We start from the raw sequence: 22,461 nt of genomic DNA on the forward strand, positions 1-22,461 counted from the left end.
CTCCTCACAGTCGGATCCCTGGAGGACCCTGTCAAAGGCCCAGCCCCTGACAACCAGACGCTTCCAGCCACCCCGACAGCTGTGCGGATGTCAGAGAGAGCTGGGAACGTGCACCCCCAGCACCGGCCGCTAGCAGCCTCTCTCCCCGGCCCTGCCCCCTGGACCGGAGTCTCTCATGCTCACGAACTGACGGGGACAGCAAAGATCTGCTCCAAGTGGCCGGGACAACCTGTCATTGCTGTGCCATTGGTCCCTCAGATGTGTCTGGACTGCACCCACCTGAAACCACAACCGACCGGTCTCCTCTCCTCGGGACCCAGGCCAGCACCGAGCCGTTGCTCGGACTCTCGGAACAGAGCTGCCTTTTGCTCGGGCAGTCTGACGCACAAGCCAGCTGCCAGTCTGTTCCCAGGACAGTGAACGGCGCTCACTGTGTCCCAGGGACCCTCCGGGGAGACCCTGCTGTGTGGGAGCACCCTGGTCTGTTCACGGGCTCCCCAAGAAAGGGGTTGAGGGGTACTCTGGCCCTGGGTGGGACTTGGCATTGGACTGCCCTTGGGGAAGCGGCTTAGAGCCCTGTCCCAGAGCCCTGGGTCAGGAGAAGCCTCGAGAACCTGGGGAGGTGGGGAGGGCGGGGGCTCAGCTTGCTCTTCATGCTCTCGGCCTGAGGGTCTTTGATGCACTCCTCAGCCTAGGGCCTGTCCCCAAGGCTAGGGTGACCCTGTTTTCCAAACAGCTTTGGCCCAAGAACGTATGTGAGGGTATGTGCATACAGTAGGCACGGCTGTGTCCCCACTGGTATGTGCACACAGCAGGCACGGCTGTGTCCCCACTGGTATGTGCACACAGCAGGCACGGCTGTGTCCCCACTGGTATGTGCATACAGTAGGCACGGCTGTGTCCCCACTGGTATGTGCATACAGCAGGCACGGCTGTGTCCCCACTGGGTGTCAGGGTTCCTCTCCCCAGACCAAACTCCTCACTGACCCCGCTGCTGTCCCAGAGCCGAGCCGGGCCTGTGGCCTGATGGTGGGCCTGTAGCGGGCTCTGTCCCTAACCCCTTCCCGACTGCCGGGGGAGGACGGGAGGGGTGAAGGAGGTCCCCGTGTCACATGCTGGGTGCCCCTCCGTGCAGACAGCCACCTCCGCGTCAGGGGGAGGGTGGCCCGCCAAGGGGAAGAGGCCGGGACCCCTGTCCAAAGCCGTGCTATGCAGATGGCTCAGGGCCAGGCAAGGAGAGCTGTCCCCGCATCTGGAGGCCTGGCCATTCCAGGGACTACTGGCAGGGTGAGGGCTGGTGGGATGTGAGCTGGAATCTTCTGTGTTTTGTTTGTGTTTGGGAAGTTCATCCTCCTGTTGAACTTCTAAGTGTGACCATGGTCTGGGAGCTGCGGCAGCTGTGGACTCCTCTGAAATCTCAAGACCCCTCCCCCCGGGTCCCCAGGGCCCTGGGCCCTCCTAGGGATACAGGTGCCCGGTCCAGGACCCAGCCTGCTGCAAACCGATCCCTCGGACCCCGGTACGGGTGCCCGTCTCCCCTGCCTCCCTCTGGCTCCCCACCCCGCACCCCTGCCCCACATCACCACGGGCCCCTGGTGCATTTTGCCTAAATCGTGCAGGCTGAGGCTGGGGGGACACCGATGGGGGACTTCTTGTGCCCGTCCCTGCTTCTGAACGGCGGGACAGCTGCCCCTCTCACTTGCCCCAACAGTCCCTGGGGGCCAGAGAAAGATGGGGTTCCCACGCCCTCCCACACCCACCTCGGAACTCCGTTCTGAGGTCGAGTTAGCGTTAGCTAAGTGCACAGTGTCAAACGCCTCTCTCACGTAGCTTATAGACACAACGTGCCCCTGGGCGCGGCCGCCGCGGAGGCCCAGCCTCCTCACTGGCAAAGTGCTAGGGCACAGCCTAGTTTCTGTAGGGAGTTTTGTTCTGTGAACAGGAGACGCCCGCGCTGTGGGGTGGAACGGCATGGACGTGACCAGGGTCAGGGGCACCCCAGCCGAGGACCCCCGTGTCTGTCTGGGCCTCACACCCTGCTCCTTCCCTTTCCCGTGTCTCTCAGCACATCCGAGTGCTGGGCCCCCCACCACCAAAGTGTCAGAGTAACGGCCACACGTCAGGTCCCCGAGATGCCTCAGTTTCCCTAGAGTGAGCACAGGCTGACACACCTGGTCCTTTGAGGGGGCAGCTCTGTTCTCTCCAAGGGAAAAGGTTAGGGGAGGGGAGTCTCAATTTTTGTCAATGCTACAAAAGCACCAAAAAACAGCCGAAGTCTCCCACGCACAGAGCACCCTGTGAACTCGCTCACACAGCGTGGTGCACAGAAGACAGGTCTTACTCGGCGCGGCACGTGCAGCGGGGGGCCACCTCCGTGTATAATTGGAACGCGTTTCTTTTCCTTTCCTCTCCTTTTTCCATTCTGATTTTTTTTTTTTTTTGCATGTTTCTTTTTGAAAATGGACAAAATGTGTAACAGCCCCCGCATGACTGTGGTTGTTTTGGGGAAAGATACTGGAGTATGATGTATTCACACTGCAACTCTGAGCATCGTGCAGTTAGGCAAATGTCCCGACTTTTTTTGTAATCGTCAACAGCACAACTATTTTGTATTGTTGTTTGTATCATTTTGTACCAAAAAAAAAAAAAAAAAGGAAAAAAAAGGGAAGCGCGTCGATGTTTTCTGTGTTTTTAGTGCCAGGCGGTCTTGGTTCGGAACTGAGTAGCAGCTCTGCGGGTTGTCGTGTGCTGGAGCGGAGTCGGGCATTGGCACGCTGCTCCACAGGAGTCAATAAAGTCCCCCTTTTAAATAGTCGGCCTCACCCTGGCTTGTGTCTCTCGTGCATCCACAAAGCCACTGGGGCTCACGGACGGCAGATGGACGCACAGGGGCTCGGGGTTGAGAGTGGGGCCTGTTGGGCCGGCCGGCATCTCTGGAGCGCTGCTCTGTCACAGACACCGTTCTGGGCTCTGGGAGCACAGACGTAAGCAAAAGCAGGCCGGCTTGTGACGTGTGGGAGGCCCAGAGGACCGAACAATGAGGGCCCACATGCCATGGTGTAAATGGTTCCAAGTTCTTAGAAGTTAGAACTCAAGGCTCTCCTCCTCCCTTCCTAATGCCGGGGAAGGCCTGGGTCCACCTGGGAGCCCTCCTGCCCCCTGCTCCATTGTCTCGGGGGCCTGGCCTCTCCCCATGCAGTGTCTCTTCCGTCTGGTGGGAAACCAGAGTTGCAGCCCCTTCCCTGCCCCCCTGGCCATGGCCCCAGAGACAAGAGGTCCACCCAGCCAGACTTGGCGGTCCTCAGAAGCTCTGATGGGCCCGGCCTGGTCACATGACCCAGTGCCCCCAGACGGCTGGCCTGAGTGTGAGCTGGAGGAGCCCAGAGGGGGCGTGGCTCACACCGGGTCCTTAGGCCACACAGCGGGGCCTCTGTGCCCCGCCCGGCTGGACCCGCAGGGGCCCTGCCCTCCCTCAGTTAACGCGGTTCAGAAAGGCTGCGTGGCTGCTGTCTGGCCCAGCTACAAGCATCACGGTCAGGCCTGAGCCGCAAGCCAGGCGTTCCCTGCACCCCAGCCCGGTGGTAGGGTGGGGGCTTCCAACTTCCTCTCCCCACAAGACGACCCTGGCTTTACTTAGGTGCAAATTTGCATCCACAATAACATGCATAACAAAAAGTCACTCACACGGTTAATTACGGGTGCAGTTGATAATTACAGGCACAATTAGCTGCTTGCTAATTTTGAGGGCACCAAGCAGCTAATTACAGGCATAATTAGGCAACTGCTCCAGGCCTGAGACAGGCAGTGGGGGGTGGGAGGGCACAAACTCCCAAAATCAGACCCCCCAGGGTGAGGTTCTGCTTAAGGACACCCTCCCCCACCCAGATCCACGGCCGAGGACTGGCCATCCCACAGCAGAATGCAACCACGACGTCCAGCTGGGGGCCTCGGGGAAGCCAGGAAGCCCCTTCCCTGGAGACCCAGCGGCCTTCTCGTGGGTCATTTTACCAGACGGAGGCTGCCGTCCCTGCCTTCCATGGGGGACCGCAGGCCCAGGAGGGGCATTCAGACCCGTCAGTTCGCGGGGGGCATCCCGGGCCTTGGCTCCTCCCCTAGGTGACAACCCACACTCAGGGCCCAGGAGGCTGGGTCCTGCTGACCAGGGCGCCCTGGGACTGACACAGGGGACACAGACAGCTGCCCAGACGCATGTGAGGCCCCAGGACACCTCATGATGCCAAGGCCACACGGTCAGCTCAGCCACCAATCCGAAGCCCACCCTCCTGGCAAGAACTCAAGGCCAGCCTTGCTGGGGCCTAGGGGAGGCCAGCAGCCCTGAGAAGGACCCCTTGATCAGCTTAGAAAGAGCCAGGCTTGAGGATGGACAAAGGGCAGGAGCAGAGTAAAGATGAAGCAGTTGTGCGGGAGAGGGGGGGCCGTCCCAGCCCTGCCCCAGGCGTGGGGAGGACTTCTGCTCTGGCCGTGTTGCTGGCCACGCCTGTGGACACCCCCATGTCGACGTCCACGGGACCACACCCAGACGGTCTAGAGCTCAAGATGAGTCCAGGAGGGGCAGATTTGGGTGTAATCAGGGCATGGCTGGGAGTGGACACTGTGGGAAGGTGTCCTAAGAGAGAAGGGCGAGCACGTGAGATGCAGGACCAGCGAGAAACTCCCACGTTTCGGGTCAAGGTGCCACAAGCCATGGGCCCCCTTCCAGCGACCGCACTCCTGACGGATGGGCAGGGGCACCCTTATCTCAGTCCCAGAATGTCCACATGGAGAAGAGCAGACTTCTACTCTGAACGTCATTTTAACAGATGGACACAGACTGCACACTGCTTCGTGGGAGCCCGGAGCGCGTGTCCCCACCTCCTCAGTGCCCTGAGAAAAGACCCCCCTTCTCTCCCTCCACCTGATGCTGCTCAGGCTGCGTGTCCCCCAGAACCGCCCTGTGCCCCAACAGCACAAGGCCAGGCTGGGGCAGGGGCGGGTCTGGGAGGAAGGCGCTGGGTGATCGCAGATCCGCCACGCGCGGGACGCCTTGATGCAGAGTCTCAGTGAGATGTGCAGGACATGCTCTGACTCCCAACTGTACAGAGGACAACAACGGCTGACTTTCTGAGACCATCTTGGTCTTTTTCCCGTTCAGAACAGGCAGAGCCCTGAGTCCGTGGCACAACGTGCCCCCACAACAGCCCTGAGGGCACGAAAGGGAGCCTCCGCTCACGTGACACCAAGCCTCGGTCAACTGCCTTCTCGGGCCCCGCCCCGTGAGCAGGAGTGCTGGCCAGCTGACCTGGACCCAGCCCCACAGTGTCCAGGGCCCCTCTCTGCCCACAGCTCGGTGGCACCTCAGACCAAGGGCCAGTGCTTGGGCACACGCAGTGGTCACTCAAGACCCTCGAGTCTCTGGCTTCCAGGAGCCTCACAGGAGAGGAAAGGGGTCTCAGTCGCTGGGTCTACGGGCAGGGGGCAGCAGGGGAGCCAGCCCCCTCCACAAGTGGGACCCCAGCCAGAGGCTCCCATTGAGGGCCCGTCCCACAGTGTCCACGCCCCGCACCTGCCTCCCTGGCCAGTGGACTCCTGGCACCTGGGTGGCAGTGACCATGTCTTGACTCAGGCCCTCAGGGGTCTTATCAGAATGGGACAGCACTTTGGGGACTGATGACCACATAAGCATTAAGTCATTAGGACAGCATCAGACCCCACCAAAAACAGGTCCTCAGGGTTGACGGGGAGTCTGGACCCCAGATGCCCACCAAAGGGCAGAGGGAGTGGTCTCTGGCCAGGTGGCAGGGGTCATTCAAGAGGCCTGAGTCGCTGGCTTCTCCCTCCACCCTCCCAACACACACGCTCCATCACACACCCCCAAACGCCCAGCAGCTCACCCCCACCTGGAAGCGTGCTGTCCCCAGGCTGCGCTGTCGCTGTCCGCGGTGCTGACCATCCCGCAGCCTGGCGCGGCTCCTTGTGGCGTCAGGAAATACCCACAGGGAACTCTGCCTGTTTAGGATGAACAGTCTCCCTGGAAATTTACCTCAGAGATCACAGTGGGGACAGGGCGGGAGGAGGTCTGGCCCCACTGAGCTCCAGCCACAGGGACCCTGCTGAGCCGGGCAGCAGACTCCCGGGGGCTCCATCTGCTCTGCCTCCCAGAAGGCCCGTGTGGTCCTGACTCTGTTCAGACTTCCTGTGGGAGGAGCCTTCCCGTGCAGGACCCTCCTGAGCCCTCCCAGTCTCTCCTCATGGTCTGTGTGTGATTCTTTAGAACTTAGTGATTTAATGTCCACATGCTCTAACTCCAGCCTTCCTGTGGTCTGTCTCCCCAACTCGACAGGGCAGCGACCTCCCTGGCTGTCCCCGGTGCTCCAAGCACCTGTCAGGGTGTGGCTGGGAGGAGCCCCTGCCCCAGCTGAGAAGCCCCACTAGCCAGGCCCCAGGCCTCCCCAGGGGGCAGCAGGAGCGTGGCCAGAGCCTGGCTGGTTAAGACCCGGGGTTTAGTCCAGCTCTGCTCCTCTTGAAGCTCAGGACCTTGGGCAAGTCCCCTAAAGGTCTCCAGGCCAACACCAGCCGTGGTGTGAGCAGGTGGGAAGATGAAGTGAGATGAGGCAGAGGCCAAGTGCCCCAGAGCACTTGGGGACGGTCCAGGGAGTAGGCGGGCCTAGGGGACCTAGCTGCCTGGCCAGTCCTCCAGGCCGTGAGCTGCCGTTCCCAAATGAGCAGTGCATGCGTGCAGCATTAGGTGTGTGTGCAGAGTGCACACCGTCCCCCTCCGCCCTCCACCCAGGCAGCCAGTGGGCGGGTCGCTCCTGGGGCCGTGGGAGGCAGCTGCGAAGGGCTGGTCTCATTTGCTGAGACCTCCGCCCACCACCGGGAAGGAGGCATCATCCCTGCTCTCCAGGTGCAGAAACCGTAGCTGATGGGGCCAACCATCCCAGCGTTTTCAGGAAAGCCACATCAGTGGGCTGGGATGGTAACGGATTTGTTGGCTAGTAGACTGCAGGCTGGTGTTGACTTCTGACCAGTGTCGAGCCCAGCTGGCTCCACACCCACCCAAACTGTCCCTCCCTCTTCATATGGCCACCAAGGCACCCACAGCGGCCCCTAGACCTGCATTCCAGAGAGTGACCTTGTCTCCCCGACCCGCCGCACAAGGCTGACGGGCCCTGCGGCGTCACAGGCCCACAGCCGCACCAGCCACAGAGACCCTCACATGGCTGCTAGGATCACAGGTCCACCTGGAGGGCCAGGGCTGACCCCCGAAGAAGGGCTCTGGCAGGGAATGACCAGGCAGGGAGGGGTGAGCTCACCGCATCTGGAGCCAGGAGCGCCCTGCCACCACCTTGCCTTTTCCTCCCTTTTAAATTTCTGGGATGGTTGTCATGGAAACTAAGAGGCTGGTGGTCAGGAGCAGCCCCGGAGGTGGGGGCAGAGGTGCTGGCAGGGGACACAGGTCAGTGGGGAGGACAGTCACAAGCCGATGGAGATCCTCCTTGGCACCCTGCCCTCTGCCGTCCTGCCTGCCTGCGCTGTGACCAGCCACACAAAGCCCTGTCCCTTGGTGGCCTAAGAAGTCCGTGTGGCCGAGGTCACTGCAAGGGAGGGACTTGTTCAGAGAGGAAGCCAACGACGGAAGCGCTGGCTGGGGCAGAGGGGCTCTGAGCAGGGCTGAGGACCCCCGAGCCCCCCTTTGGAGGGTCAGCACCTGACAGCCAGGGTGGCCCAAGCCGCAGTCGTGGTCTGACCAAAACTGCTGAGCTCACTGTTGCCCTAGGGTCCCGCGGCTGCTATGACAAGGCCACAGACTGGGTCACTCACAACATCCGATTTATTTTCTCACAGATCTGGAGGCCAGAAGCCCGAGGCTGGTATCTCCGGGCTGAAATCCAGCTGTGGGCAGGGCCAGGCTCCCCCTGGAGGCTCTGGGGAGGATCCTTCTTGGCCCTTCCAGCTCCTGCTGGCCCAGGCATCCTGGGCTCGGGGCCACGTCGCTCCGTCTTCACGTGGCTTCTCTGTCTGACCCCCTCTAACAAGGACCCCCTCTTATACGGACACATCGCTAGATTAAGGGCCCACCAGGTAAGCCAGGACAAGTCTCATCTCGAGATCCTTGATGACCTCTACAAAGATCCTTTTTCCAAATAAGGTCACATTGACAGGCTCAGGGAATTGGGACCTGGTCTTTTGGGGGCCATTTTCAGCCAACCACAATGGTCAACATTGAAAAGCCAAGAAATTAAAATCCCTCCCCACTCTCCAGCACCATCAAAAAGAAAGTGAGTTTAGGGCTCCCTTGGGAAACTGCAGGTCCTGGCTGGCCTCTGGGCCAGTGATCAGGGCTATGACATGCCTGGGCTGCAGAGAGGGACTCAAGAGGGCAGGGGCAGTGACTGCCCCCGTGGGAAGCCGACGGTTCTCTGTGCCAGAGCAAGCACGTGTCCTCGCAGACACGGCAGGCCCCAAGCTTGCCTGGAGACGAGCAGGGTGCCGACTCTTAGCCCCTGGAAGCAGGAAGGGGGTCCCTGATGACCCCGGACAGCTGCTGAGTCCAAGGGATGGACACGTCCCTGGGGCCTGAGGACGGCCCAGACACCCTTCTCTCAGCCAAGGCCAGCTGAGGCCTCTCCACACGGGAGTCTGTACCTCTTGCTTCCCTGCTCCAGAGGGGGATCCTTCGCGGAGTTCTGGGGTCCTTCCTTCACAGCTTCGGCCTGCCGGGTGCTTGTTGATGTCAGGAAAGCTCCAGCAACACCACTGCACACTCACGTGCCCTAACGACGTTCCCGTCGCTGTCTGTGGGTGCTCCTGGTTGCAGGGACACCTCCCCCACGCCCCCCGGTGCCTGCCCAGCCCGGGCCTGCAGGCCGCCCTGCCGCGCATCACCTCAGGTGACTGGCTGGCTCTGGGTTACAAACCCACGGCGCCTGCCCGGTTCCCACCCTTCAGGAGGTGTGGACCGACCCCACCCCCCCAGCAGGGACATGGGATCGGGGTCAGCAAGGATGAGACTCAGTGGGGGACCGTGAGGTGTCCCATCTGCCAAGGATGTAATGCACCCAAACCCTGCCGTCACCCCTAGTGCCCCCACTGGCATGCACCCCCTGCCCCTACCCACCCCTGACTCCCAAACACTGGAGACCGGCACCAGCCACCAGACCCACCAGAACAGGGACCCATGCCTGGGGTTGTGTACCCCCAAACAGTGAATCAGCCTCTCTGATCACTCCAGGAAGGGCTTGGCCCAGGGAACAGAAGTCAGGGCTCTTCGGTTAACCTGTAAGCCCCTGTGAGGTTTGGGGTGGGGGGTGGGGCTTGCTGCTACCGTCCCCGTGTCAGACCCCAGTAACAGGCTCAGAGGATGAGGAGGTCATCTGCATCCAGAGGAGAACAGGTGCTTTACTTTTTATTCTTAGTCACTCGTTTTTGCATCTTAGAGATATTTCTGATGTTTGGTAACAGCACATGTTCACCGCGTCCCACGTGCTGAGTCCTGACATTCGTGCACACCCGTGAAACCGTCACCACAATCAGGGTAACCCTGAGTCTCCTCGCCCCCTCTGCAGGCCCCCCAGGCCCCAAGCGACCCCTGCCAGCTTCCAGGCTGTGGGGGACAATGCGCTTCCGGACCCCCCTCAGGACACTGCTGGCCTCAGGCTTCTCGCACTCACGCTGCGACTCCGCAGGTGCCCCTCACTGCATGGGCGGCACTGCACGCAGACCGGTTTAGCCGTTCATCTGTACTCGGACAGCTAGGGCTCTTCCAGATCTTAGCCATTTCAAATAAAGCTGCTATGAACATGACTGTACACATCTTTGTGGGGACGAATCTGGAAGACTCTGGGAGAGAAGTGTCCAGGAGCGCACGGATGGGCAAGCGGTGGACAGGCTGACGCATGCCACACTTCTCCAGAAACTGGCCCGGGCTGCATGGCCTCCAACCCCAAAGGGCTCCAGATACGCCCGAGCTAGCGGTGTGTGCTGGTCTCTCACTGTGATCCTGATTTCCAAAGAAGCACGTGCAAAGCTGCTCCCACCTTCCTCTCTCCACGCACCTGGAGGAGACAGCCCCGTTCTTCCAGGTGCACTCTACCCGGGCCACTTCTCCCAGCCCGAGCCCGGTCTGGCCTCCTCCGGGGACTGTGCCTTGGCCACACCTGCCAGCCCCTGGGAAGGCACCCTGCATGTGAGAGGCACTCGTTCACACTTGCTGAATAAATACATTTTAGGAAAAAAGATCAGGGCATGCCCATTCTCCTCAAAAATACAGAAATTCTGGCAGTTAGGACAAAGCCTGAGGAAGCAGCCTAGATTCTTGGGAAACAGCCGTGATTTGTCTCTTAAGGAGAAGAGTAAGTCCCTTGGGCTGGTCTTCCCTGGGCACACGTGGCCCTGGTGTGGCCCAGAACAGCCCAGAGGAGGGGAAGAACTGGCAGCCCGTCACTGGAAAGGCTACCTGCGGACTGTGGTCTAACTGCATGGCCTCCTCTGTGAGAGCACGCACAACACAGAGGATCCCGAGGCTCCAGGCGGGTCCCCACAGCTGCTCGGACAGAGCATGAGACCAGAACAGATGCTTTACAGCCTTGGCTGTTCACACTGGGCAGGGCCGGGCTTGGGGCAAGCTGGGCCCCGATGTGGGGACGGAGGAAGGCTAGGTAGATCTTTATTTTTTTTTTTTAAGTCAAAACTTACATTTGGAGACCACAGTCTGATAGAAGGGAAAACTAGTTAACACTCAACTAGTTAACCAATGACCATGGATAATCACAAGAAGATCATGAGTTGCCCCCTATCCTGAGACACCCACACACCTCCTCTCATGTGGCACCAGATCACGTGGGGCCAGGCGACCTGCGTAGGTGGGGCTGAGGTTCCCACCCAGGAAGGCCTGAAGCCAGAGTCTTTCCCCAGGTTTTATTGCGGTAGGTTTTTGCTTTTTTTTGTTTTTTTATTTTTTAAGATTTTATTTTGACAGAGAGAGCACAAGTAGGCAGACAGGCAGGCAGAAGGAGAGGGAGAAGCAGGCCCCCCGCTGAGCATGGAGCCCGATGCGGGGCTTGATCCCGGGACCCTGGGATCATGACCTGAGCCGAAGACAGACGTTTAACCGACTGAGCCACCCAGGCGCCCCTTGCAGTACACGTTTTATATATGCTGAAATGCACAGACCTTACCTGTCGGCCTGTTTACACTCCTGCACACCCATGTGACCACCACCCAGATGGAGACCGAACACTCCCATCAGCCCAAAGGGTCCTGGTGCCCCTCCCGCCAGCCACCAGGGTGAACCATGCGGATTCCCATCACCTCTGGGAGTTCTCCCGTGTGAGCTTCCTACATATGGAACCAGGGCGTGTGGGGTCTTCTGCGTCCGGCTTCTCTCGTCAGGATTCTTTAGAGATTCATCGACACTACTGAGTGGTCAGCAGCTTATTCCTTTTTCTTCCCGGGTCATATTCCATTGACAGATACACTACGGTGTGTATCCGCCCCCCACGTGACGGACAGGTGGGCCGCTCCCACTTCAGTCCACTGGGGACGAGCGGCACTGAGACTCCTGTCCAGTCTCTGGTGGACAAAGGCAATTGCTTCTCTCGAGGAGATACGCAAGTGGAAACTGCAAGGTCACAGGGTAGATACACGCTTCGCTTTCTTAAAAGGGCAACAGTTTCCCAGAGTGGCGGGACTGCCCCGCCAGCGGCACGTGGGGGCCCTCTGATACCTCTCCGTCTGGGCCCCTACGGCAGGCGTGTGGCAGACTCACACCACGGTTTCAATTTCCATTTCTCTGATGACCAGTCCTGATAGGCAACCTTCTCATTTGCTTACTGACCACTTGTCGGCCTTTTATACATCTTTATCGAGGTATTTCTTGCTATACTTCCCATGCGGGTTCTGTCTGGTTTATATACCGCACACACACCCTCCCGGTCCGTGCCCTCCCTTCCACCCTCCCCGGGCATCTTCGGTCAAGTGCAAGTTCCAAGTGCACTTTGCCATTTTTCTCCTTATGGCTTGTGCCTGCCCACGCCAAGGTCGTGAACATCTTCTCTGACATTTTCTTCTAGAAGCTTTGGACTCTCAGCTCCCACTTTCAGGCCTATGATCCATCTCCAATTAATCTGTGTGTGTGTGAACACGGGGGCAACACTCACTCTCCGCCCACAGGCCACCCAGCTGCACCAGCAGCTGTCCTGCCTTCGCCGCTTTGGTGTCTTTGTCTAAAGTCTAGTGGCCATAACATCCAGATCCACCTCTGGACTCTGGCGTCCTCTGGTCACATCTGCCCTCATGCCAATGCCACACTGACCCAATGACCGCAGCCTTACAGGAAGTCTTGAAATCTGGGAGTGTGAATGCTCCACATCTCCTCTAGACCGTCGGAGCTGTCCGAAGAGTCTCTGGAATCAGTCAGTGTCAGCGAAGCCCTGCTGGGATGGGAGCGGGGCGGCACGGGATCAATCGGGACAGCAATCCGAGTCCACTCGGCAAACATGGTGCATGCTCCCCGCAGACTTTCTCTCGTTTCTCTAATTTCAGCGGGAGGGTCTTCTATGTCGCTCCTCGGACGTATTCCTAGGTACCCCAGCATTCTTGGTCCTATCATTCATGATCCGTTTTCACTTTCTGGCTGCTGGTTGCCGGAATACAGAATCACGTTTCATTCTGGCTACCTGTTCCCTACAATTTCATGAAATTCAGATCTCTGCTTCAGTAACATCCGTGTGGATTCTTCCGGACCTTCCGGGCACGATGGCGCGATTTCTGTGATTTCATTCTTCGCCTTCTTCCTTTCCAAACTTCATGAAACTTCATGCCTTATTTCTTGTTCTTGCCTTCTTGTTCGACTGGAAGCCCAGTGCTCTAGGGAATGGAGTGGAGAGAGCAGATGTCCCAGACCACACCATCCTGCCCTCTACCTCCAAGCCCACCCAAGTTCCCAAACCTGACGTCACACCACTAATAACGTGTTGTGGGGTGACACCGAGCAGCTGTTAACAGTCTCACGAGGGGAAAACAACAGACAAACCTGTGTCTCAGGTCTGCTGGCAAAGCTTCTGCCGCACGGGGTCTCCTGCTGGTGTCGGGGGCTTTGCCTTGGCTGTGACTGTCCTTGGCGGAGCGACAGGACCCAGGAGGACATGCAGAGAAACTGACATTAAATCAGCCACATGTACAGAAATCCAAGTACAACTGTCCTCTACCAACTGGCCTGATTTATTTCAGGCCAAGAACTTCGTGAAAACGAAGTAGTCGTGGTTAGAAAGTACAAGTGTGACCTAATCACTAAATTATCCCGGGCCTTTCACGTGAATGAGAGCCTCGAAATGGTGCATCGAGCACTTCCTTCCAGAGGCTCCATTCCCCCGCCATCACAGGTGTTATGGGTGAGTGAGTGTGATCCACCCCCAAAAAAAGATCTGTGCAGTGCTAGCCCCCAGCACCTCAGAATGTGACCTTACTTGGAGACAGGGTCCTTAAGGAAGTCAAGTTAAAATGAGGTCATTGCTGGCACCCTACTCCAGTGTGACCAGTGTCCTAGAGCTCACAAGGGGAAATTCAGACACAAAGACAGACATGCACAGAGAAAACGCCATGAAAACGTGGAGGGAACATCCAAGATGCCAGCCACCAGCAGCCTGGGGGAAAGGCCCGGAACAGACCCCCTCATGGTCTCAGAGGGCACGGACCCTGCCAAGCCCCGACTGCAGACTTCTGGCCTCCGGAATGGGGACACAGGCCTCTACTGCTGAAGCCCCCCAGCCTGTGGTGTATCAGGGAGCCCCTGGAGACACTGGAAGTCTCCCTAATGAGAGCGGTATTTTCCAGTGTAACTTGTAAGGAAGCCCACATATTGCTGGTTATCGTCCAACTAGTTAAAATCCATGCGAAAATTGGACAGCAACCCCAAGCACGCCAACGACTGGCTACCTGCAGCACTTGAGAGGCAGGGTGCTGACCAGCCTGCAACAGAAGGCGGCAGGGAGGAGGTGGGGCCACCTGGGACCCCGTCTGTCTCCGTCACTGTGGGTCCACCCCGGAGCTGGGGCCATCGCGTCGCCCTGCCAGGCTCACCAGGGCACATGCCTGTGCGCGGGTCCCCCGGGGCCTTACCTTGCCTCTCCCCAGGGTGCCCCAGCTGCGCGGGCAAGCGCCCCAGCACCAGAACGCAGGTGGGGTGGTCCAGATGGCCCGAGCGTGCAGGGAGTAAGCTCAGCTTCGGGCCCTCAGACGCCACTCACACCGGGCCTTACCCTGCAGCACGGAGGTCCTGTCCTCGGAGGCGAGGTGATTTCTACTAGAGTCGCTGGGGTTTAGATACTGATTCTAACAAGTAGCTCATAAATGAACACCTCAGGGGAACCAGAGCTGAGTCTCTGGTAGCAGAATATAAACCTGGAAAACCGAGAAAAATAGGCAAAACAGATACAGATAAATTTGTTTTTAATAAAGGAGTTAATTTTCTTTCAATCCTATATAAAACAATAGCAATTAAAAACTTCATTTTTGAAAGTAAAATATTTACATATGAACAAGTAACTGTGCAAAATTTACATGAAAAAATGGAAAGACAGGGATTTCCTAAAAGACAAAATAAAAGGTGTAACAGTTTTCAGGTATTGATAAAAATACTGATCAGCATTCGGTTCACACTCGCGCGAAGTAAAGTCTGACGTGAGGATTCACACGGAAAAAGCCAAAGTATTTACAGTCATAAAAGTACTATCAATAGACAATTTAATACAATAACCTCTGAAAATATAAAGAACCAATTAGTATATTTGTAATAAAAAAATAGGTACAAAGAAGGGGCTTTGCTCTGGACATCTGTAAAGTTGGCCCACAGCTTGCTTACAGTCTCTTAGCAAAATAATTATAGTTTACATAGCCATTTTCATGTTATGTGCCAAAAATTATGTACAATTACTGACAAAATACACCAACCATTTTTCAACACTTGATTCACACTGAGAAACAGTCTTTTGATGATGATTCTCAACTTTGATTTTTATTTCATCTAAGTTTCCACTTTTAGCTAAAAAACACAGTGCAAGTAAAATATATTTATGCTGAAAAGGTTTTCATTTCTTTTAACTTTACAGCTTTACAAACTACAGCAAAGAAAACGCGTCTGTACAGATGCCGACCGCACGTCCGGAAGGAGCCGCTGCGCGGCCTCTCCTGAGCAGAAAGGTGACCACGCTCCGGGCGAGCGCGCGATGAGCTCCGTGCTCCTCGGGGACTCTGGCGAGGGAGGGGACGGGGACATAAATAGTCTAAAAAATCAGTTTGCTTTGCCAACTGACTAATACAAAAATAAAATAAATGAAATGAGGTCATTGCTGTAGACACACACCTACGCAGTAAGTTGGGCTGAATAAACCAAAATGCACAAATAATGTAGAAACCGCTACGAGGTGACAGAGGGCAGCTAATTATTTGCTAAACGATTCCATCAGTTTTTATATATGGCTTGTTTGGCAAGAAGGCCACTCAATCAAAGATGAGTTAAGAGTTAATTGTCCGTTCAGAGTGCCCACGGGCCTCTGTGTTCTCTGTTACAGAAACGTGTTTTCTTCCATACTGAAGAGTTGACTTAGAAACAGGAATAAAAAACTGTTCCGTTGTAAAGAGGTGGCTGTTTTTTAAACAATATCCCATTTGCTTGTTACAAAAGGCGTAATCTGCAAATATATAAAAACGTCCCAGGCGTCTCCATCCGCGATGCCGCGCCCGCCCTGTGCTACTTAAGGAATGCTTTGTAGAGCAGCAGTGAATGGCTTGTCTCACGCTCATTCTCTAAACAAAATATGAGGTCCCTGAGGTTGACCCGCGTGATCCTTTGTCGTGTGAACTGTCTGGGGGTTCCAACACCGGAGCTGCCTGGGACCGCCGAGCCTGGGCCCGACCCCTGGTGACGAGAAAGGAGAAGACAGCCGAGTTAGTGGTGCGCACAGGTGGGCAGGACCCACAGCGCTGGAAGGAAGGGGCAGAGCCAGGTGCTGGCCCCAGGACCGTATGCCTGGGGCCACTCACACTTCCCTACAGGTGTCTTAAGGAACCCTGATGCTGGAGGAAGCCAGGCTGGGGACAGGCTCCTTCCTGCAGGCCTGCTCCTTGAGCCGAAGTGCTTTACGAGTCCCTAATGGGGAGGGGTGTGAGCAGAGGGGCACACGTCCAGGAGGTGAGGCAGGACTGATGTCACACCTGGGCCCAACTGTGTCATCCCCACTTTGCTGACAAAGGCACATTCCCAATGCCACAAAGTCTAAACTCCTGGATTGGGCAGGCTGGTGGTCAGCCGGTTAGCTTGTTGGGGCGCAGTACTCTGTGGCAACCATGGTCATCCGAGGCCAAGAGGGGACCGCCCTGTTCCCCAGGCTGACAGCAGCGCTTCAGCGCAGGGCCTGCACCGCTGGAGGAAAGGCCGAGTTTCTGCGAGTCTCTGACGCCTGCTCACGGACACGGAGTCGCCGGGCCCGTTTTCCTGGAGGCATCATGGCCACCAAGCCTCCGCGTCCAGTGGTTCCAGCACTGCGTCTCCATCCGATGCTCCGGGGCCTCAAACCACACAACTCCCAATTAGACGGCGCTCGTTTTTCCATTCGGAATGGAAACTAAGTCTGTATTCTGATGGTTAAAGTCACTCAGGTATGTTTCAGGTGCAGACATGACAAGGGTATTTTTACAGCTTGTTCTCAAGTTTAAGGAGGTGGGAAGAAAGAATTCCCCCACAGCCGAAGAGCCCTGCCCAGACCAGGCCGCAGTTCTGGGAGCCGGCCAGCAGGTGGCAGGTGAGGACCACAGCACACAGCGCACTGCGCTCTGGGCACCTGGTCCATGGCCACCTGAGTCCCCTTCCACCAGGCTGGGACATGGCTGCTCGTGTCCTTGTGCGCGTGCACCTTCAACCTCAATTACACTACTTCACACCCCCTTCAGACACCCTTACCCACCAAGATGCCTCCTCCAGGCTAGTCCCTGTGGTGGCTACTTTTCCTTGTTTCAGAGAATGATTCAGGTTTTCTCAGCGTTTCCGTGAGTCTAGGTAACAGCCCTAAAGCGTTTCGGGCAAGACACAAACAGCGCCCCTGCAAAGGCGTGTGATGAAAACAAAGTCTGCAGGAACAGGAGGAACAGCAAGCATGGTGGCCGTCCGGGCCTGCTACTCTGGACCCCGCACACCACAGGGAGAGCCCAGGAGGCCCAAGCAGAGGCCAGTTCCTGGAAAGAAAGCTGCCCGCCGACAGCAGCCTTCCCTCCCCACCTCCCCTGCAGACACCACTCCTGACCTCGAGGTTCACGGGGACAGGTGTGGCCACGCGGAGAGCAAAGGCACTACCTTACACAACGGACTGAAATACCTCTGTGACACTCGTGACCAATTCTGGACCACATGTGATGTTTCTACTTTCCAAATAGCTCAACAGCCAAAACGGGTGGAACAAGGGTGAGGTACCCGCTTCAGGTGCAAATTAACAGGTGCTAAAAGTCAGAAATCAAGATAAATAACGCTTTATTGCAATATATTTTAGAAATCAAAACTGGTGTCAAAGCATTCTGATGCGCATGTGTCAGCACGGCTCCAGACGTCCGGCCGAGCGCTTCCGGCAGGCCCAGGCAGCATGCACGCTCTAAAGGTCAGTGAGAAACTGTAATTTCTCATGTTTCTATGGACTTTTACAAAAAGCCTATGTCCAAAGATATCCTACTTGAGAGTCAAAGTACTTCTAATGACATGGGATAAGCACTGTTTCTTCCACTTCACACCAAAATGGAAGGACATGTCTTCACTGTCTTCCCTCCAGGGTCGCAGGGCCGGCGGGCAGGGCAGGCAGAGCCTGAGGGAGGGGCCCTGAGCCGAGGACGCAGGAGCGCTCCACCCACCGCCCCTGCCGAGGGAGAGTAACAGAAAACTCTGCCAGGCAAGGGCCAATATCAGACCAACTTCACCAACATTCACACCCCATCAAGGGCTGTTTAGTTTGCTTTGTTTTTGAAGGCCCTGGGGCTAGGAACAAAAAGACCTTGGCCATAGCGCCTAGGCTCCAGCAACATGTTTCCTCGTTGGCAAGTGGAGCCTCCCTGTCACAGGACCACTAGAAAGACTGACAAAAGGAAGCTACTTCTTTTGAAGGCAACCTTTCCGTGGTCAAAATGCCACAATCAATCTGACAGCCAACAAACACTTGATGCAAAACCAAATGGAAAGAAAAAACACCTTCCGTCCAACATCCCACCTGGCTTCTGGGGTCAGCCTCACTTGGGAGCCCAGAGCTGTGCAGGGCGGCGCCACATGCCCCTGGCACAGCTCTGAGCTTCCCACGACTCCGAGAATAGGGGCCCCCAGCCCGGGGCCCCTCTGGAACTGCCTCAGCAAAATTTCCACCTCGGGGGCCAGAGAGCCCGATTCCCATCAAGGTGGCTCCCAGGCGAGGTGGCTCTCAAGGCTGCTCCCACGCCCCCGGCTTCAGCTGGACGAACGGCTCCCCTGCTTGCCCTCGCGATGGCGCAGTTCCCAAACTCGGTTACACCCATCTCTGCACCCTCACCGTCCAGAACACAGACACACGTGCGCAGACGCAGCCACGGTAAAGACACTCAGGTACTCACCCTAGGAGGATGCACACCACTCACAGGAGGGGGAGACAGCGCGCTGCCATCGAGTTACCCCAGCAGCTCCCTCTCTCTCCCCAAAAAACTCAGAACAAGAAGGGAAACACCAGTCTATACAGATATCACTCCATCAGCATAATGTGAAGACGGGGAGCACCCTGCTCCAAAAGGACCGCAAATGAGCAGAACTGGCCCATCCTCAGCAGGGCCCACGGCACCCACAAAGCAAAGACAGATGAGGGAGACCGCAAGGGGCCATGGTCCAGCAAAAGCCAGCCCAGAATGGCTGCTGGTCCACCCCAGTCTGAGCACCCAGAGCACAGACACAGGGACAGGCGTGGGCAGAGTCCTCGCAACACAGAGCCTCTGACAAGGACCATCTGAAAACCAGGTGCTGAAAGGGAAGGAAGTAAAGGGACACTTAGGGTCCCACAAGACAGAAACCTCACCATCAAAGGACACATGACCCTCCTACAACCAACGCAAACCAAAAACCGGCTACAGTACCCAACATTCCAGCACGGGCAGAAGAGGGCGCCATCAGACCGCGAGTCTTGCAAGACCCCCAACTACCACAAAAATGAACAGGAGGAAGATGAGCAAATCCATAAAGAACCACCGCAAAAAGAAAACAGAATTCCACACACATCAGAGACCAATTCTGTCTGGAAAAACAAGAACACTGTAAGACAGACCTTTCAACAACAAAAAACGTACCTGAGCATTTGAGGACATGAAAACTGCTCTGAATCAAAACCGGAAATAGTAACAAAGAAGTAGATAAAAAACAGAGGGGTCCCTGGGTGGTGCAGTCAGTTGAGCATCCGACTCTTGGTTTCGGCTCAGGTTGTGATCTCAGGGCCACTCCATGCTCAGTGTGGAGTCTGCTTAGGATGCTCTCTCTCCCTCTCCCTCTGCCCCTCCTCCCCCACTCGCACACGCACGCTCTCTAAAATAAATAAATAATATCTTAAAAACAGAAAGAAAAAGAGTTGACTAAATGCAAGAAAAAAATAAAAAGGAAACAATATGTCAGAAATAAGTGAAGTTAACGGCAAGGTGCCAAGGAGGGAAAAAGTGAAGAAAGGCGGGCCAGCGAGGGGCACACACAATGACAGGCCCAGGGAAGGCGGGGGCGGCAGGCCAGCAAAGCCAGTACTGTGTTATCAGAGCCTCTGAAGAGGGAAAACAGACAACGGAGCACAAGAGACACTGAAACCAGGATCCAAGAGAACATTCTGGGAAAACAGAGACCAAAATCTGCATTCTATCAACTCTGATGTATCCTCACAAACTATTACTTTTCAAAGAAACAGATGAGGCCTCCAGGTAAAAAGAGAAAATAAATCACAAAGGTAAGAGAATCGACCTGGCATCAGGCTTTTCAAAACCAACTTACAAAGTGAGGTGACCATGGATGAGCATTTACAAAATTACTGAAAGGAAGTGTAAACCAAGGGTTTTATATCCAGTCAAACTGTCCTCCCTATCAAAGCCACAAAAGGACCGTTTTCCACATACAAACATCAGGGGACCCTGTACCAAGGCCTGCCCAGGGCTCTGCCGCAGGGCAGGCGCCATCCAAGCAAGAGGTGGTGGGGGAACCACGGCAGTGAGATGGGGGTAAGCACTGACACAGAAATGTGTACCTTACACTAACGCGGAGGTGGGGGTAAGGTGGAAGGTCGTGTACTGTAACAAGGAAGCGGAGAGCCAGGGAACGGACAACACAGTGTGGACAGGCTCACTGGCGGCTGTGGGGCAGCGACTGGAGCTCAGGATCAACAGGAACCAAGAAGCTGAACAGTGAAGTAAAAACCAAGGGACAGAAGACATTTCATAAGGTTTACATGCAAAAATGACCACCCAAAGATAATTATAAACCTTCCTAAATACAAATAAAAAAATTTTAAAGAGCAAAGAATATACACTTTAGAGGAGGATAATCATAGCAAACATAAAAAATACACATAATTATAAAAATACCATGAAAGAGAAAAGGCCAAGCATATTGGTCATTATCAATAAAGGTGAATGGGCTTAATTCATTCATCTAATAAAAAGAAAAGCTTCGAATAGTTAGGTACCAAATAATGGTGCACACACAGCCCCCCGCACCGCTACAAAGCAAAAACTGCAGGAGACACAGGAGATAAAAATAGAAACGCACTAATAACAGAGACTTTAGGTCACGACACTTAGGACAAAACACAAAAAATGGACAAAAATAAGGATTCCGAAAACTGGTCAGCAAAATCAGCAAGGTACATGTTATGGATGTCTATTAAGTTCTGCACCCTATCACGAGATCATGCCTGTTCAAGCGCCCATGCACACTCATGAAAGCGGATTACCCATATCACCCATCAGACTGGCAAAATCTAAAACCAGGACCACACACAGTGCAGGGGAGGCGAGGGGAGGCCCCCTGCTACACGGCTGGGGGAACACAGCAGCAAGATCTTCCGGAGGGGAGCCCAGAGCCCGGCGACTCCTAACAAGACTACCCGCGCACTTCACTTCACCCTCAACGGTACACCCCAGCAATGCAAAGATGCTGGTGCACACAGTCACCGGATGCGCCAGGGCTTGTGCACGAGAGAGAGAAAGGTCAACCAGCCGCGGTACATTCTGTCCTGCTACAGAACAGAATGAGAAGGGTCTTTCTGAAAAGAAATCAATTCCGGAATGTATTAGTGAGAACAGCACATGCAAAGGGTGCCTGCACACAGCCCTTCAAGGAAGATAAGAAGGGGATATAAGAAAATGCACGTGGGTGCGCTGAGTGGTGACGGACTGCAGAGGAGGGATGGGAACGGGGGGGGGGGGGGGACGAGGACAGCACTGTGTGTCTGCAGGGCTTCCACAGCTCTGATCCCTAGAACCCCGGCGATGCTCTACCCCCTAAATCAAACAATTCAAATCAACCAAGATGTGGGGGAACCCAACACGAAATACAAATAGCAACAAAAGAACCTAAAATCACTAAACCGTACTACAAATTAACGAACCTAAAACTACTAAACTGTACTACAGATTAACAATTAGAACCATACTGAAAGGAGTGGCAAGAAAAATAACCCATCTAAGTAACTCTGAAATGTAGAATTTTGACTGGATGTTGTAGGTATAAAAAGAACAATACAGAAATATTCTAAATAATTAGTATGGCTCTTTCTCACAGGGCTTAGCAACTCTGAAACTTCTTTACCTGTAAATTAGGATCGAACAAATAAAAACCAGGTTTCTCACATAAGCAGCAAGGCACGGCCCGGAGGAGGCCTGTGGCGGCAGAAGAGAACCTGGGGTCCATGTACAAGCCGCTGTTTTCAGTGCAGAGACAGAGGGACAGAAACAAAGCAAGCACGGGCAAGCGTGTGTGCGTGTGGCCCTCGAGGGGGCCTGGGACAGGACACCCAAGAGTACAGCCAACAGAAGGAACCAGCGCTGACTCCACAGTTACAGCAGGAAAACCATAAGCAAAGTCTGTAATGTGAGAGAGAAAGAAGTCTTCAAAAAATGAGGGGTTCATGAGAGGACACAGGAGCTCGCCATGGCCGAAGCTGGGGCCACATGGGCAACCAAACGTGGACAGTGGTGACAGAGGATCCCCCACGGAAGAAGCAAGCACACACACTCACACAGGTTAAGTCACTGAGCGAGCAAGCAGGAGGGGGAAGAGGGCAGAGGGGACAGCCCCTCCACAGCAGAACGGCAGTTCCCACGCGTGGGGCAGGAAAGAGAAAACCCGCCCCAGGCAGACGGTACAACCACTGCCACAGAGAAAATGGGACGGGGGCGGCAGGGGCCCACGCCGCAACCACCTGGTGGACACCACTT

At 55.7% G+C, this 22,461-nt stretch overlaps 1 protein-coding gene across 1 annotated transcript in view; it reads right to left on the minus strand.

Annotated features, from left to right (window-relative positions):
- Positions 1 to 14,431: 14,431 nt before the first annotated feature.
- TAF4 (TATA-box binding protein associated factor 4) overlaps positions 14,432 to 22,461 on the minus strand; it is a 67,879-nt gene continuing 59,849 nt past the window's right edge. The window contains exon 15 of the mRNA XM_028091200.2: positions 14,432 to 15,916. Within this exon, the coding sequence (XP_027947001.2) occupies positions 15,749 to 15,916 (168 nt within the window). The 3' untranslated portion in view covers positions 14,432 to 15,748. The remainder of the gene's footprint in view (positions 15,917 to 22,461) is intronic.

This window comes from Eumetopias jubatus, unplaced genomic scaffold (genome assembly GCF_037043125.1).
Source record: "Eumetopias jubatus isolate StellerSeaLion01/CBP00866 unplaced genomic scaffold, mEumJub1_p1.0 scaffold_9, whole genome shotgun sequence".
NCBI lineage: Eukaryota > Metazoa > Chordata > Mammalia > Carnivora > Otariidae > Eumetopias > Eumetopias jubatus.